At 41.2% G+C, this 16756-nt stretch overlaps 1 protein-coding gene across 1 annotated transcript in view; it reads right to left on the bottom strand.

Annotated features, from left to right (window-relative positions):
* The window catches only part of LOC110209067 (collagen alpha-6(VI) chain), a 138943-nt gene that overhangs the window by 64453 nt on the left and 57734 nt on the right, over positions 1–16756 (bottom strand). The window contains exons 13-20 of the mRNA XM_020987257.2: positions 14578–14670; positions 13342–13395; positions 11480–11551; positions 11350–11376; positions 10891–10935; positions 10737–10790; positions 9814–9876; positions 413–478 (exon numbers count right to left, since the gene is read on the bottom strand). Coding sequence (XP_020842916.1) covers positions 413–478; positions 9814–9876; positions 10737–10790; positions 10891–10935; positions 11350–11376; positions 11480–11551; positions 13342–13395; positions 14578–14670 — 474 coding nt within the window. The remainder of the gene's footprint in view (positions 1–412; positions 479–9813; positions 9877–10736; positions 10791–10890; positions 10936–11349; positions 11377–11479; positions 11552–13341; positions 13396–14577; positions 14671–16756) is intronic.

Below are 16756 nucleotides of genomic sequence, written 5' to 3'. Positions count from 1 at the left end.
CACCCAATTCATGCTATTCATATCATGTAACAATGAGAATATTTTGTTCTTTTACAATGTGCTTCCCTGATGTGTGTGGAGGCAGGAGAACTCTCCTGCTGGCACGAGTTTTATCAAATATCCCTGTATTTTAAATTGGGGAAGAGACATTCCCATTTATTAGACAAATATGCTAAAGTGAAGGTTTATCAAGACATTTACTCCCAGTTCAAAGGAACGACTTAAAACAGAGACCTGAACTCTTAGAAGCCAGTAGGCCAAGTGAAAGAGTGACCTTTCAGCTATCACAGAGTTAAACAAACCAGCCTGAGATCATGGCATCTCAAGTTTTATGTCCCGTCCCTTGTGCTTAGACTTCACAGTTGTCTTGTGGTTATTTTGCAAAAACAATTTCAAATTTCTGCATAGTTACTTGTCTTCCCATTTCTCCTTTTGGGCCCATGGGTCCGTCTCTGTTATTGTCTGATCCAGGGTTGCCCTAGAAAAAAAAGAATAATAAAAGACAAAATTGTCAGCAGCTTTTGCTAAAAGAAACAAGCAATTTTTACATCATGTCTCCTTGGGTATTTCACAAGACATTGGGCCAAAAAAAGAAAGAAATTGGCAATAGAAATCCTGCTCATTTAAGAGTACAAGAAGAGTAAAATAAACAAGTTGTTGGAATGTTCTCCCTTGCCTATGGGTAGTTAGCCTCCTGGCCTTCTATGGTCACTCGTTCCCTTCAGGAAAGGAAGAAAGCTCAAGAACCAGGCTACTGGTGCTGGCCATAAGAACAGCATTATTCTTGAAGGGTCGACCAGCCACAGATGAAGCTATGTATGCCCCTGACCCTCTCCGCCTCTACTATTACTTACTGCTTCCTCTAAGTCACTCCACGTCTAGTCTGTCTGATCTCTGGAAAAGGAACAGAAGGTGTTCTTACTAGCCTAAGTGGGAGAAGGAAGGTCCCTGTTGGCAAAGCATTATCCCAGGTGCAGGAATACCAAGTCCCAGACGTGCCCACATACCGTTCCCTTCTCCTTCCACACCTCTCACTGCCAAATTTCCTTGCCAAATTCCCCTTTTGTTTTAAGTCATGCTGAAGAGGTAACCAAAAGAAGTATGAGACATCTTTTTAAAAAGAAATCAACCATTTAGCATTGATACATTTTTTTCCTTCTAGAAACTAACCAAATTCTCTAATATCTTTCCATGGCTGCTTTAATGATAGCTGATTGTCATTGACTCCAACAGAACTATGAGTGGCTCAGGGCAGAACCTGTGAGGAAACCACGTGACAACAAGACAGCCAACTGGTCTGACCGGTTCCATCCAAGGAGCTGTCATTTCCCTGGAAAAATGAAATCAAACCAGTTGTTTGGCTCAATCGTCCAGTTGTTTGAGCGAATTTGGGGGCCAATTTGGCCCATCTGGTAAACCCAAGTAAACACCACACTAGTCAGTCAATAAATATTTGCTGAGCATACACTGGGACATAATTACCCTTCTAAATAACAGATGCGGCTTTAAAATGATAGGTGAAAAAAAATCAGTCAATCTTTAAAAAAAATAAACTTTAAAAATGTGCTTATTGAAAGAAATTCTGAAGAGAACTGTTTAGTAAATCCAACAATTACCTTCAAATTTGTCTTTATTTTCCCTGAGTTTGAATTTTGGTATAACAAGTTTTCTTAAAATAAGTTAATTTCTATTTTGAGAGAGAAGGATGGGAAGGGATAAGGCTGGGGATTTCATTTCATTTCCCAGTGAGGAAATTCCTTCTACCAATGCAGTCTGGCACCTGCTCTACCATTTAACAGTCTAAAAGAGATTCCTGGTGCGCACTAAGAGGTAACTTGAACAGGGTCACACTGCCAATATCTGTTGGGGACTTGAACCTGGGTCTTCCTAACTGTACAGCCAGCCCTCCATTCACTATCCCAGTGGTTCTCAAAGTGTGGTTCAAGGATCCCTAGGGATCTCAGGTCTCTTTGGGGGGTGGCTTATGAGGTCAAAATTATTTTCATAATGATACCAACATGCTTTAATTTCTAATAGGATAAATTTTGATAGATAACAGCTCACATACACAAAAATTTGTGTAGGGGTTCCTAAACAATTTTTAAGAATGCTAAAGGTGTCCACAGACCAAAAAGTTTGAGGACTAGTACTCTACACCATGCTGCCTTTAATTACGAAGTATAAACGTGTGTGCGTGTGTGTGTGTGTGTGTGTGTGTGTGTGTAGGGTATCAGTAAAGGAGACAGAGGATACTTAGGGAATTTTGACAGATAAACCACACATGAATCAGCCCCAAGCCACATATTTATAGAAAGAGCAGCCCCAAGGGGACAGTCATTTTGCTAGCTGTTACAGAGGCAGCACCCTTCTATCTACACAGGGAACAGGTACTATTAATTCCTCTCCTTCCTCTCCCATTTGGGTGAATGAGGAGACCGTTAAGTTATACATGACCATGGACAGCAATGGTCACTTTAGTACTTGTGTTAAGTCTCCTTCCTTATTCCCCTCCCTTCCACCCAAAAGAATGTCCCAATTTTGGGCGTGCTCCGTCCATCTTTGTGTGGGGTACTCAGAGGTTGCTACTTCAAGAGAGGAATGCATGAGCAGAATTGATGGGTTTCATGGTAGGGCCTGGAAAGAAATCACGAGCTCAGGACGCTGGGGCTGGAAGACATCTTAGAGGCCCTCATTTTCAGAGGAAGAAACCCAGGTCTAAGAAGGTTGAGTGATTTGCCCCAGGTCACATAGGGAGAGATTCAAACCCAGGTCCTCCAGTTCCAGAGGCAATGCTCTTCCAGCTATACCATACTGGAGCTCATTAAGCAAGAGAATGATGACATGGTCTGTTCTGTGCTTTAGACAAGTGATCCTGGCAGCTGCCAGAGGGTGGGCTGGAACAGGGAGAGACCTGAAGCTGTGTCTTAGAAGGAGGGGTCTACGACTCATCTGGGCAATCTCCCTCAGAGGACAGCTGTTTGTGGTACCTGCCCCAGGCACAAAAATCACAACTATGGCTCTGAATATGTTTAAGAATGATATGCTTCACTGGGCTGTGCAGAGCAAATACTAGTCTTGTTATGTTTTCCTCGACACACAAGCCAATAAGGAGCCTTGTGAGATCTCCTAATCACAGTGACATGTCAGCACCCAAACAGTCAAGCTGGCATACCACCAAGTGGTTACATTTCCCAGCAATTAGGCTAATGACACACGTGTTATGAATCACCCGTTCACATGTACGGTCTCTGCACACACATGCCAGCATTAGTTCCATCAACTCTGCTCTCCCATCCTTTCCTTGAAATAGAAACCCACAAGTACCACACACAAGGACAGGCAGCATACCCAGCATTGGGACAGATTTCTGGGTGGGCTTCTGGGGACCCGAGAAGGAGGCTTGACACACACGGGGTAAAGTGAGGGTTTGGATAAACGTGGCACTCCACCGAGCTGGCTTTTCAGGCATCTCATCTGTCAGTTTGCACACATTCAAGAAAGCAGAGTGCCACTCAGAATGTTCAGGTGGTACAACTTTCAAAGGAATTTAAAATTCCACAACTGTTTAGGAATAATTATAACTGAGTTACATTGATGGAGTCTAGAAATAATCAAAATAAATGTTCAGTTTCCCTAGGTGGATAAGTGAAGCTTCTTGAACTGATCTATCTTAAGATATGAGCCACATTCTTCCAGGGCAGGAACTATTTCCTGTTTCTAAGTTAGGCACCTTAGGAAGCTTCTTGAAAAACAAGAAATGTAAGAACTAATAATAGGATTAAAAGGACATGAATTGTTGAAATAACAGTTTTTAAAATATTAAAAACAAGTTCATGGATCCCAGGTTAAGAATCTCTCATGTAGGGAAGGTGCTTAATAAATGCTTTTAAAAGTTAATTCAATCAATAAGCACCTACTATGCGCCAGGCAGCATGCCAACAGAGGAGACACAAAGACAGAAATCACACCTAGCATCCATCTTGTAGCACCGATTCCTTCTCTTCATGAAGTCGATGCCTGGTGTCTCAAGCTCTCCACAGTCTGGCCCCCACCTAACTTTCTGGTCTTATTTCATCTTACTCTCCTTCCCCACATAGGCCATCTTATTTAAATTTCCATGTCTGGAAAGCACTCCCTTATCCTATCTTCCTCACAGAATCCCCCTCTCCCTTCACAGCGGGCACACGGGCCGTCTCTTCCATGAAACCTACTCCGAGTCCCTCCAGTAATTAATTCTCTCTCCTTCTTGAAGTTAGTTTGTATTTTCTTGATAATTCCTACATTCTTCCCCACCCTGTCCTTCTCCCAACCCTACCAGAATGCAAGCTCTTCAAAGGCAAGGCTTTGTCTGGTTTGGATCCCTAGTGTTTATTACGGTGCCTGGCACTTCACAGGCAGGCAGTAAGCTTTTATTAAGCACGTGCCGTGTGCACCAAACTCTGTGCTACCTTGGGGATACAAAGAAAGGCCAAAGATAACCCCTGCCCTCAAGGGGCTTACAGTCTAATAGGGAAGACAATAAACAAACAAGAACGTACAGGCAAGCTGCATACGGGATAAATCTGAAATAACCAACAGAGAGAAGGCACCAGAATGAAGCAGGCCCTTAATAAGTGCTCGTCGAATTGAAATACTTGTTGTTCATTTCGGTTTCAGTTGTGTCTGAATCTCTATGTCCCCACTGGGATCTTCTTGTCAAAGACACTAGAGGGGTTGGCCATTTCCTTCTCCAGCTCATTTTACAGATGAGGAAACTGAGGCAAATAGCGGTTAAATGACTTGCCCAGGGTCACACAGCTAGTAAGTGTCTGAGGCCACATTTGAACTCAGGGTCCAGGCCCACCTCTCTATCCACTGAGCCATTGAGCTGCTCAAATTGAAATACATGGTTTTGTTAATATTCACTGTACCCTATTCTTTCTCCCACTGACCCAGGATTGTGTCTCAAAGACACGTTATCAGGACTTAGAATACTACTTCACAGTTCACTAAAGTTTTCACAGCTTTACAGAAAACTCTTCATGATCTCAAGACATTTGTGCCAATGAAATTCCCACAGCTCCCACTTGGCACTGGGCATCACATCTTGTACTGGCATTTTCCTCTGGTCCGTGTCTCCCCATGGAGGCCATAAGCTCCCTGACGGTGCCTCCCAGGTCTGCCTCACCAGCGCTCAGCACAATGTCTGCACCCAGTTGGCACTTGGAAAAATTATGTTGCTAACTTATAAGCCTGGAGGCCCCTGATGAAGTTGGGTTCAGTCCTACTTAGTGGAGAGAGGCTCATAAAAACCAGAGAAAGATGGCTTTGGATTCCATGGAGTCAGAAATTTGGCCTCCTCCTTAAAAAGTCACCATATTAATTTTAGTGATAACTCTTCCAGATGCATAAATACATTAAAGCTACAAAAAATACAGATAATAAGAACAATAAATATTATCCTTTCTAAGATGTCTTTCTAAGTGCCTTTTGTCTTTTTTCTTTTTTTAATATAAATTTATTTTTAGCTTTCCACATTCACTCCCACAAGTTTTTGAATTCCAAATTTATACCCCATCTCCCCCCTCCTCCCACCCCAAGATGGCATGCATTCTGAATATCCCTTCCCCTAGTCTGTCCTCTCTTCTATCTCTCTCCCCTTCTCTTATCCCCTTCCCCTTCTATTTTCCTGTAGGGCAGGACAGACTTCTGTACCCCATTTCCTGTATTTCTTATTTTCCAGTAGCACGTGAAAACATTTTTTTTAAACATGTTTTTAAAACTTTAGGTTTCAAATTTTCTCTCTTCCTCCTTCCCCACCCACCCTCATTGAAAAGGCAAGCAACTTAATATAGATTGTACATGTGCAGTTATGCAAAACACTTCCATAGTAGACATGTTGTGAAAAACTAACTCTATTTCCCTTAATCCTATCCTGCCCTCCCATTTATTCTATTCTTTCTTTTGACCCTGTCCCTCCTCAGAAGTATTTACTTCTGATTACCCCTTTCCCAATCTGCCCTCCTCTCTATCATCCCCCTGCTCTCTTGTCCCCTTCTCCCCCTATTTTCCTGTAGGGTAAGACAGATTTCCATACCCAATTGAATGTTTTTGTTATTCCGTCCTTAAGCCAAATCCTATGAGAATAAGATTCACTCATTCTCTCACCTTCCCCGTTTCCCCTCCACTGTAAGAGACTTTTCTTTGTTTTTTTTTGTGAGATTTTACCCCATTCTACCTCTCCCTTTCTTCTTCTCTGAGTATAATCCTCTCTCATCCCTTAATTTTATTCTCCAGATATGACCCCTTAATCTTCAACTCACCCTGTGCCCTCTATCTATCTATCTATCTACATATACATACATATAATTTTTTTCCTCCAACTACCCTAATACTGACAAAGGTCTCATGAGTTATAAATATCATCTTTCCATGCAGGAATGTAAACAGTTCAATCTTAATAAGTCTCTTATGATTTCTCTTTCCTGTTTACCTCTTCATGTTCCACTTGAGTCCTGTATTTGAAAGTCAAATTTTCTATTCAGCTCTGGTCTTTTCATCAAGAATGCTTGAAAGTCCTTTATTTCACTGAATGACCATTTTTTCCCCTGGGTAGATAATTCTTAGTTGTAATCCTATCTCCTTTGCCCTCTGGAATATTATATTCCATGCCCTGTGGTCCTTTAATGTAGAAACTGCTAAATCTTGTGTTATCCTGATTGTATTTCCACAGTACTTGAATTGTTTCCTTCTGGCAGCTTGTAATATTTTCTCCTTGACCTGGGAACTCTGGAATTTGGCTACAATATTCCTAGGAGTTTTCCTTTGGGGATCTCTTTCAGGAGGAGATCAGTGGATTCTTTCAATTTCTATTTTGCCCTCTGGTTCTAATATAGCAGGGCAGTTTTCCTTGATAATTTCTTGAAAGATGATGTCTAGGCTCTTTTTTTGATCATAGCTTTCAGATAGTCCAATAATTTTTAAATTCTCTCTCCTGGATCTATTTTCCAGGTCAGTTGTTTTTCCAATGAGATATTTCACATTGTTTTCTAATTTTTCATTCTTTTGGATTTGTTTTACTGTGTCATGATTTCTCATAAAGTCACTATCTTCCAATTGCTCTATTCTAATTTTTAAGGAAGTATTTTCTTCAGTAGCTTTTGGACTTCCTTTTCCATTTGGCCAATTTTGCTTTTTAGGGCATTTTCTCCTCATTGGCTTTTTGGACCTCTTTTGCCATTTGGGTTAGGCTATTTTTTAAGGTGTTATTTTCTTCAGTATTTTTTTGGGTCTCCTTTAGCAAGCTGTTGACTTGTTTTTCATGATTTTCTTGCATCACTCTCAGTTTTTCCTCTACTTCCCTTACTTGCTTCTCAAAATCCCTTTTGAGCTCTTCCAAGGCCTGGGACTGATTCATATTTTTCTTGGAGGCTTTGGATGTAGGAGCTTTGACTTTGTTGTCTTCTTCTGGTTGTATATTTTGATCTTCTTTTTCACCAAAGTAAGATTCTATGGTCTGACTCTTTTTGCGCTGCTTGCTCATGATCCCAGCCAATTACTTGAGTTTTAAACCCTTTGTTAAGGTAAGAGTCTGCTTCCAATGTGGACAATGTATTGTCCCAAGCTTCAGGGGTTTGTACAGCTGTTTTCAGAGATACTTGTAGGGACCTGTACATTTTCAGTTCTTCCAAGGTGGTATGATAAAGGGCGAGGTGTTTACTCCTTTCCTGGCCTGTGACCACAAGTATTCCTTTCTGTCCTGTAACTGTGAGGAAGGGTTCCTCTCACAGCCACTCCAAGCTCCACCATGCCAGCGTTCCTCCTCACCCCAGCACCGCCACCCAGAACTGTGACCCAGATCCAAACAGGGGCAAAGCAAGAGATTCCTGCCTCAGCACTGGCAAAGAGATCCCTGTGATCCCTCTCTGATCAGCCACTGGATTCCCCCTCAGTCTGTGGGCTGGAAGCTCGGGAAGCAGCTGCACCCCCTCCAGGGCCACGCTCTTGGGGAATGGAACTGAAACCCCACCTTCCTGTCTCAGCACAGACAGAAACAGACTTTTCCCACTGACCTTCTAAGCTGTCTTTGGCATTGGTGGATTGAGGAGTCTGGAAACCTCCAGAGCTGCCCATGATTCAGTCCTCTGAGGCCTGCTCCAGGTTCCCTGCAGCCTGCGCGCCCACGCAGCGCTGCGCCGTGCTCCCAGCCCGGCGAGATACACCTTTCTGATCAATCATCCAGGTTGTCTTGGGCTGGAAATTTGTTTCACTCTGTCTTTTTGTGGGTTCTGCTGCTTCAGAATTTGTTTAGAGCCATTTTTTATGAGTATTTGGAGGGGTTTGGGGGAGAGCTCAAGCAAGTCACTGCTTTCACTCCGCCATTTTGGCTCCGCTGCCGTTTGTCTTTCTAAGAAAACCATTTCTTCATTAATATTTTATTTTAAAAATCCCCTATTATGAATAGGGCTTCTATATGTATAGGTGTATAATTCACACCTTGTGAGGCTCACTCCCATAATACACTCAATATACAAGTCTCTGTTTCCCTCATGCTAATGATCCACATCATACATCTTCTCAGACTGGCAGTAACTTGGCCCAGATTTTCACCTGGGTGGGACGGGCTCCTTGTCAGGACCCCATCCTCCACATGCCTTTACTCACATCAAGGAATTGCTGCACACTCTCTCATGCTGGATATTGGGACACTGATCTTTTACCAATCCTGGCACTTAAAAAAAAAAAGTAACTTCTACTACAACCTTCCCTGGAATGGATGTGGATGACAGATCCTAGGATGCACAAAGGTCTGCCTAAACTGATGGAATACCCTCCAGGAATGCTGGCAAATCACCCTGTGAGAGCTTCTCAATTCACATGACTCAGATTTTGGCTGTCCAACGCCCTGTGCAGAAAAGCTCAGCTTAGACAGACTTAGGCATTTCTGACCAGTGAGAGCTTGGGCCTGGAGGCTGTTGGCCTCACTCTTGGCCTTCCAATGGAGAGTCACACAGCTACCACTCTAGTCCTGGCCCTCATCACCTGGGCTACTGCCGCAGCTTCTCAATTGGTCTCCCAGCTTCAAATCAATTCCCACTGATTCATCTCCCACATGGCCTACAAAGGGATTTCCTAAAGCCCATGTCTAGTCATGTAGTTCCTCTGCTCAATAAAACCCAATGTCCCCAATTACCTCTAGGGACAAATATAAAGTCCTTAGTTTAATGATTAAATCTTTTCACAACCTGACTCCTTCCTACCTCTCCTCTTCTTCACCTTAACTACCTTTCTTGTATTCTGTGGTCCAGCTATATCCTACATAACCGCCATGTCTGCACTGGGCATCCTCCATGTCTGCAACGTTCTCCTTCCTCAACATCTCAGCTTCCTTCAAGAGGCCCCTCCCATTTTACTTTCTGCATCGACCTTTTCCCTGATGCCCTCAGCTCCTGGTGTCTTCTTCCTGACTCCAAGTACTTTGCATTCATTTTGTATATATCATGCACATATATTATATAAATATATGTGTGTGTATATATATATATATATATATATATATATAATATGTACATATATGTGTATGGGTATGTACGTTTATATGTATATGCATACACACACATACACACACACACACACACACACACACACACAACACACACACACACACACACACACATATATAATGGTAACGTCCCCTGTTGAAGGCAAGGCCTATTTCATTTTTGTATTTTTATCTCCAGCATTTAGTGAAATGTATTCCAGGGCATACAGTTGGTACTTAATGAATGCCTTTTTATGCCTGTGGTCTGAGTTGACAGAATCAAAGAAACTTACAGGATCCCCTCGCAATCCTCTTTTGCCACTGTCACCCGGTGGTCCTTTCTTCCCAGGGTTACCCTAAAAAGAATAGGGTCCTGTATTATAATAGGGATATAATTTTTCCTCTAAGATATTAAAATGTAAGTTGAAAAAAAACTTTCACAATCTTTTTTTATTCTATAGTGACAAATTGGTTTTGAAAGAGAACATTAAAGTTAAAAAAAAATCTTCTGCCATTGCATAAACCGTTTCCGAGTGATTAGGACAGTGAAAGCAGCGGCCTACTAGCCATTTGGGGGGAGCCTACTTAGGGACTCTGTCTTGTGGCCCTTCGACTTGCTATTCTAGGCCTGGTTCCTGCCTGTTGGCTCTTTCACCCCACTCTTCTGCTCATGCCTCCAGACCAACAGGTACCCCAGATACTTCTCTCTCCCTGCCTTTCCTCTACCAAATTTACTCTTAAGAAGGGGTCTTAAACTAATTTACACTGAGATGTAAAGGTCAGACAAAGCAGGAGTGTGATGTACTCCTCCTCCCAGAGGCCATCTGACTTCAGTCCAACTCTTGAAATTTACACACGAGGAAACTGAGACCCAGAGACCTGGAAGGACTTGGCCAAGGTCCCATGGGGTAATTGGTATCAGAGGCAGAATTTGAACCCAGGATCCTTGACTCCAAATGCTGCACTTCTCCTATGTCATATTACACCTTCTGAAAGAAGGCCTCTCTAATCATAGAATTTTAGTTACCTCAGTGGGCACTAAAGATTAGGTTTTATAAGACAGAGGAACTTTTCCTTGAGAAAGCTATAGCCAAAATGGAGGGTGTTTTTACTAGCCTGCTTGTACCTATTTCCAAGTGTAGACTTCTAGAAAAATCTCCTTATTTTCTGCTTTTGAATTTTCACCCTTCAAAGAACAAGCATCCTAGAACATCACCTGAGAACCTTCATCTCCCTTTTCTCCTTTTGTTCCAGGAAGGCCACCATCGCCCTAATAAGAAACAAACAACAAAAAAGGCAAAAAGTCTCCCTTTCCACAGAACAGGCTTCTGAAGCTGTCAGGTGTCTATGTGAGGGCATGATGACTTTACCTGTTCTCCATTGATTCCATCAATCCCGAGTTCCCCAACTTCTCCCTGAAAATGCAAAGTTATACATGTTGTAACAAATCCCCCTATGTCCAAGTGAAACGAAGCCAGCCATGAATTAGAACAACACGTTATTTCAGTGTTCCGCGGGGGGGGGGGGTTGTACATATCATGTATGATCCATACATACACACTCTTTCCATAAAGGTTTCTATACGTTATTGTTAAACTAGTTCTCAATAAAAAATTAAAAAGGACTAAACAATTGAAACATTTGATGGAGAAAATAAAATTACATGTTATCAAGGAAAGGACCAGATATAACATAATGACAGTGAAAAGAAAGGTCAGGGGACATTCCAGTTCTAATTCAGATGCACGACCCTGCTAGCCAGTACAGCATAGGTAATTTTGAAATCATCTCTACTTCCCTCCATAGCTTAACGAGCCTTGTTACTGTACCTCCTCTCCACTGAGTCCCCTATTTCCCTGAAAAGGATGGAAAAATAAAAAAAGAGATTACATTTAGGGAAATGTTATAATATTGCATCAAAACATTTCTCAATCTCTCAATTTCTCAAAGTCTACTTACCTTGGGCCCTTTGCTCCCATAGCATCCTTTAGTGCCTTCTTCTCCCACGGGTCCAGAGGATCCTCTTTCTCCCTGAGTGAAGAACATACCCTTAAGTAAATATTCAATGTTGTAAAATGGAATTTGGAGTCAGCTAGGTGGTACAGTGGATTGGGTGCCAGGCCTGGAGTCAGGAAGACTCCTCTTCCTGAGTTCAAATCTGGCCTCAGACTCTTCCTAGCTGTGTGACTCTGGGCAAGTCACTGAACTCTATTTGCCTCAGTTTCCTCATCTGTAAAATGAGCTGGAGCAGGAAATGGCAAACCATTCCACGATCTTTGCCAAGAAAACCCCAAATGGGGTCATGAAGAGTCAGACATGACTGAAAATTGACCAAATAACAAATAAGGAATTCTCCTTGGGAAGGCTGACAAATAACTTGATACCACAGTGTTCTGCAAAGAATGGTCTTGGGACTCCTGGGATTTCCCCACACCCTTTCAAGGGGCTTATGAGGCTCATGAAATTAATTAAATTAATGTTTTAAATCTATTATTTCTAACAATTCAATTGATATAATCCATATAAACAAAAGCTCCTTGTGTGGGGGGGAATCCTTGATAATTTTTAAGAACATAAAAGGATCCTGAGAACCACAATGTTAGAAGAATAACTACAGCTCTCTTTCAGGGTTTATAATCTGGGCTCCATAGTTAAGAGGACGAGAGTGGGAAACTAGAGGTATCATTATAAAAATCTTTATTTTATAGCCATCTGTCTGTCGTCCGGGTGTGAGATGCTAAACAATCTTATGTGAAACCTTCTAAAAACCTCTGATCTAAGTAAGATAAATATATCTGATGAGGACAGGGATATAAATGCATCCAGATCATGAAAGGCACATATGTTAAATGGAGTAGTGTTTTCATTATGCAGAAGCCAAGGGGCTGAAGTCTACACTGTGCAGTGGTGAACTGAAAGGGGAATCATCAGGATCAGAGGCTGAGATGGGATGAGGTAGAATTAGGTAGGCAAGAAATCTGGACCTAGGAGGGATCTTAGAGGTCATCTAGTCTAAGTCCTCATTTTACCAATGAGGAGGCTGAGGCCTAGAGAGGTAAAATGATTTGCCCAAATTCAAATGGAGAAGGGATCTGGATTTCAGTCTTGTGACTTCATGTTCAGTCCCCTTTCTATCTCATTGCAGTGCTCACTGACTGAATGACTAACATTATATCACATGGGAGTAGATGGAGATAAGAAGAATGCATGTCTTATCCAAAGCATGTGGCTTAGTAGGAAAACTTCACATTACACATGGGATCTTCAGATAAAAGAATGTGGTTGAGTCGACTCATCTAGGAAGAATGGGATGGGGATGACAAGGAGAAAAGGGAAATGAGGTTTGGGGGCCGTGCTGTTCAAGGGGTGTGATACCCTTGGATCATGAGATGAAAAGGTTTTCTAGAGTCTGGAGGGCATGAAGGTCCTGGGATCATTTCCCAACTCTGGTCCAACATGATTTGCTTCCATTAAACATGAAGTCACCTCCAATTTCTAAGCCTCACATTCTCCGCTTCTAGATTCTCCAGTGATGACTCTTCCCGGCAAATCACAAAGGAGAACCAAGGAAGACTTGATAATAAGCATAAAGACATCAAGACATTGAACTATTTTCCTTTCATTAAAGAGGAAATTTCTGAGGGTGCACAATAGCCCTGGTACAATCACACAGTGAGTTTTGGGGCTTTTCTTTGGGTGACCGGGAGCAAAGGGGCTTTGGGTATTTCTTTGTTCAGAAGTCACCTTCTGAACTGGTCCAAGCAACACCACGTTTGTCCAGTAGGAATATTTCTAATAGAAAAGTTAAAGTGTTAACTTACAGGGGCGCCTTCTTCTCCCAGGTAGCCTTCACTGCCTTTAATACCTGGAGTTCCCTGAAAACAGAAAAGAAAAAGGAATGTGAGCGCTTCTCAGGTCAAGCCAACATGGCACTGAGCATTTATTAACTACCTACTATGTGCCAGGCACAGTGCTAAATGCTTTGCAAATGAAAATATAAAGTTTCCCAAGGAAAGTTCCTCAATCTTACTGGCTTTGACTTTACACAGACTAGCAAAGGCTTGGGGGAAAATGTCAGTTTGTTTCATGGTTCCTCCATGATTCACACTTAAAGTACATCAATACATCCCAAGTAAATGGACCACTCAGGTCAAGGACCTAGGCAATCCATTCTTTTCTTCCACACAATTCTGGACTTCTTTTCTAAACAAACATGGTAAAACAATTGGGAAAAAATTTCTCTTTCCTAGGGAGAAAAACAATGTTTTTTCATGATTCTCCTAAATGTTTTTGGACCATGTTATACTTAGTATAAGCCTATCGTATAAACTTTTGCTTTCTTTTAAAAAATTGTTTCCACTTTTTGAGGCCTGGGAAGAAAATTCTGCTGGATGAAAACCTGCTACACAGACATACCCATGTCAATTTGGGAATTACAGAACAGAGGCAGCTATAAAACCTTCAAAATAAATGTATCCATACCTAAACACAGAAAACCACTACAGAGTGTTTTCATAAGCTCAGCTGTTCTATGGGTATATATCGTACTTGGCTATTTTACAGACAAGGGGACTAGGTGGTGCCATAGAACTGGGCCTGGAGTCCCAAGTTCAAATCTGGCCTCAGACACCAGCTGTGTGACCCTGGGCAAGTCACTTCACCCTGTTTGCCTCAGTTCCTCAACTATCAAATGAGCTGGAGAAGGAAATGGCAAACTACTCCAGTATCTTGGCAAAGAAAATCCCAAATGGGGTCAACAAAGAGTTGGAGATCGATCGATCAATCTACCTAGATCTAGACAGCTACAGATTACCTATCTTTATCTACACATATCACACACACAAATATATGTTTCCTTCAGGATATCAAGGTCTATTTTATCATAAAAAATCCATGTGCTGTCAAATTAAAATACGAAACCGGAAGTATAATAAATAATAGCCAGAGGATATAATGCAACCAGCCTACTATAATAAGCTCATAGCTGCCATTTCCCACCCCACCCTCCCAGGATAAATCCAATCTACATGAAGCAGTATACATGTGAACTAGTCTACCTTCTTCCCTGGTGTTCCTGGTTCTCCGATGGCACCATCTCCCCCAGCACACTTGCAAAGCAGACAGCAACATGTCCTTTCAGCAACGTTACCCTGGAACAAAACAGAAAAATTTGTTCGTGTGTGTGTGTGTATGTGTGTGCACGCATGCGTGTGTATGACCTGTATTTCAAATTGCACTTGGTCTAAATAACTCACATGTGTCCCACACAATCACAGTGACGGTGTTCCAGAAGGAGAGAACACTCATAAGACATTCCATGAAACCAAGAGGTTCCAGGCTAGCATGCTTCTCATCTTGCGACTTTCATTTGGCAAGTGATAAAGACTTAAAAATGCATTCTCTTGTTTCTACCACCATTTTAAGGATTGCTGAACTGAAGTAAAGGTCCCAGAAAGGACCCCACAGGTCATCAATGCCTAGAAAGGTTCAATGGTTTGTCTAAGGTCACACAGGTAGCAAATGGCTGGTGACCTATCACATTCCATCCTACTTTATTCATATATAGATTTGTTTTTTACCTATGCAGACTGATGATTTTTATTTAGCTGTCCAAAAGGACTCTATAGCAAAATAATCCGTGTTTAATAAATAAAGGCACTTCTTCCTCCTGGCTTGCACACCTTTTCTGCAGTAACTTTGCCTTTATAGTGGAATTAGAGGGCCTGACATTATTCAGTTTAACACTAGAGAGAAGGTACAGCAAAGGTAAACACCACCAGAGTATCATGCCAGCTCAAGAATGGCACAACTATCCATCCATTACACACCCAGGCTAGGTTTGTGATGGGGGTTTTTTGGTGGTGGTGGGGGAAGTGACAATGCGCACGTGTGTGTGTGTGTGTGTGTGTGTGTGTGTGTATCTCACATATATAATAACATGTGACTAATGCACAGGTGTGTGTGTGCAAAAATAAGTACAACAATCTCAATCTTTATATCCCAAAGTTCCCAGTCACATTCTGGTATCCAAAAATTAAATATGCAGGCAATCGAAATCTTGGGTCAGCAACTATGGAGAATTTTTTTCAAATGCCTAAGGAGCTGATATTTTAAAAATATTTTTTGCCTTCTCATACTGTGAAATTCTTATTCATCTTGAGAAATATTTAAAGAAGTAACAAAGTTTTTTTAAATAATTAAAATTTTAACATTAAAATGAAAAAATATGGGACATATTCAGTAAATAAATTAACTTGAGCTCTCCCTCACTTTGTATATCCCAATAACAACTTTTCTTTGAGTCAATAAGCTCATTTACGTGCAATGTCTATACGTGGGAGATAGCCTGGGGTAGTGGGAAAAAAGCCAGATTAGGAGCTAGAAAGTAAGTTTAAATCCTAGCACTTCCTTTTGCTATCTGTGTGACTCTGGGAACATCACCCTCTCTGGGCCACATTTTCCATGTCTATCAGGTGAAGGGGGCAATGGATAATTTTTAAGGTCCCTTCCAGCTGTAAACCTATGACCATATTTGCTTATGCTGATTATCATAAATAAAGTGCTTTCTTTTCATCTGCACTACATTTAAAGCTTGGGTTGACTTTTTATTCAAAGGCATAATTCTTCAGCTCCCAGTCTTATTAATGAAGATTTTTCAAAGGCATAGCAAAAACAGAGCCCATTAAAAATTGAATAGTGTCAAAATAGATACATCCTGAAATTTCTCCACTGTGGGTCTCATGCTTTTGGCCTTCCTTTTCTTAATCTGTCTCTGTTTCAGAAGAGAAATATTGAGGTAATTTCATTGATTCAGATTTGATTAACTTGGAATTTGGATAATTTTTTTTAATGTAAATAAGTCTTGCTAACTAAATGTCAAGTATAAAAAATTATAATGAGAATATTCACCTATTTAAGACAACATTCAGAAACAATTTAGAAATGCCCACTTATAGGCATATAACATAACAGCAATATAGCATTAGCTACTGCATCAGAAAATAATTATTTTTATATGCCAGTTACTAAAACAAAACTATCTTATTGGTTCATTAAAATAGTGTCGCTACCAGACAATATTTGGCTTTGCAAATTAAAATTATAACATGTACTTAAAAGAAATCAAAGTATGTATTTTTAACCATGTTCTCTCATTGGGACTCTTCACTAATTCAAAGGAACTCATCTGTCTAAATGAGTAAAACTGTATTTCAGATAAATTTACTTCTATCAAGT

This window comes from Phascolarctos cinereus, unplaced genomic scaffold, assembly GCF_003287225.1.
Source record: "Phascolarctos cinereus isolate Bilbo 61053 unplaced genomic scaffold, phaCin_HiC Scaffold_1;HRSCAF=81, whole genome shotgun sequence".
In the NCBI taxonomy this organism is placed as follows: Eukaryota; Metazoa; Chordata; class Mammalia; order Diprotodontia; family Phascolarctidae; genus Phascolarctos; species Phascolarctos cinereus.
Note: the sequence above shows the minus strand (reverse complement) of the source record. Positions and strands in the feature narration are given on the sequence as shown.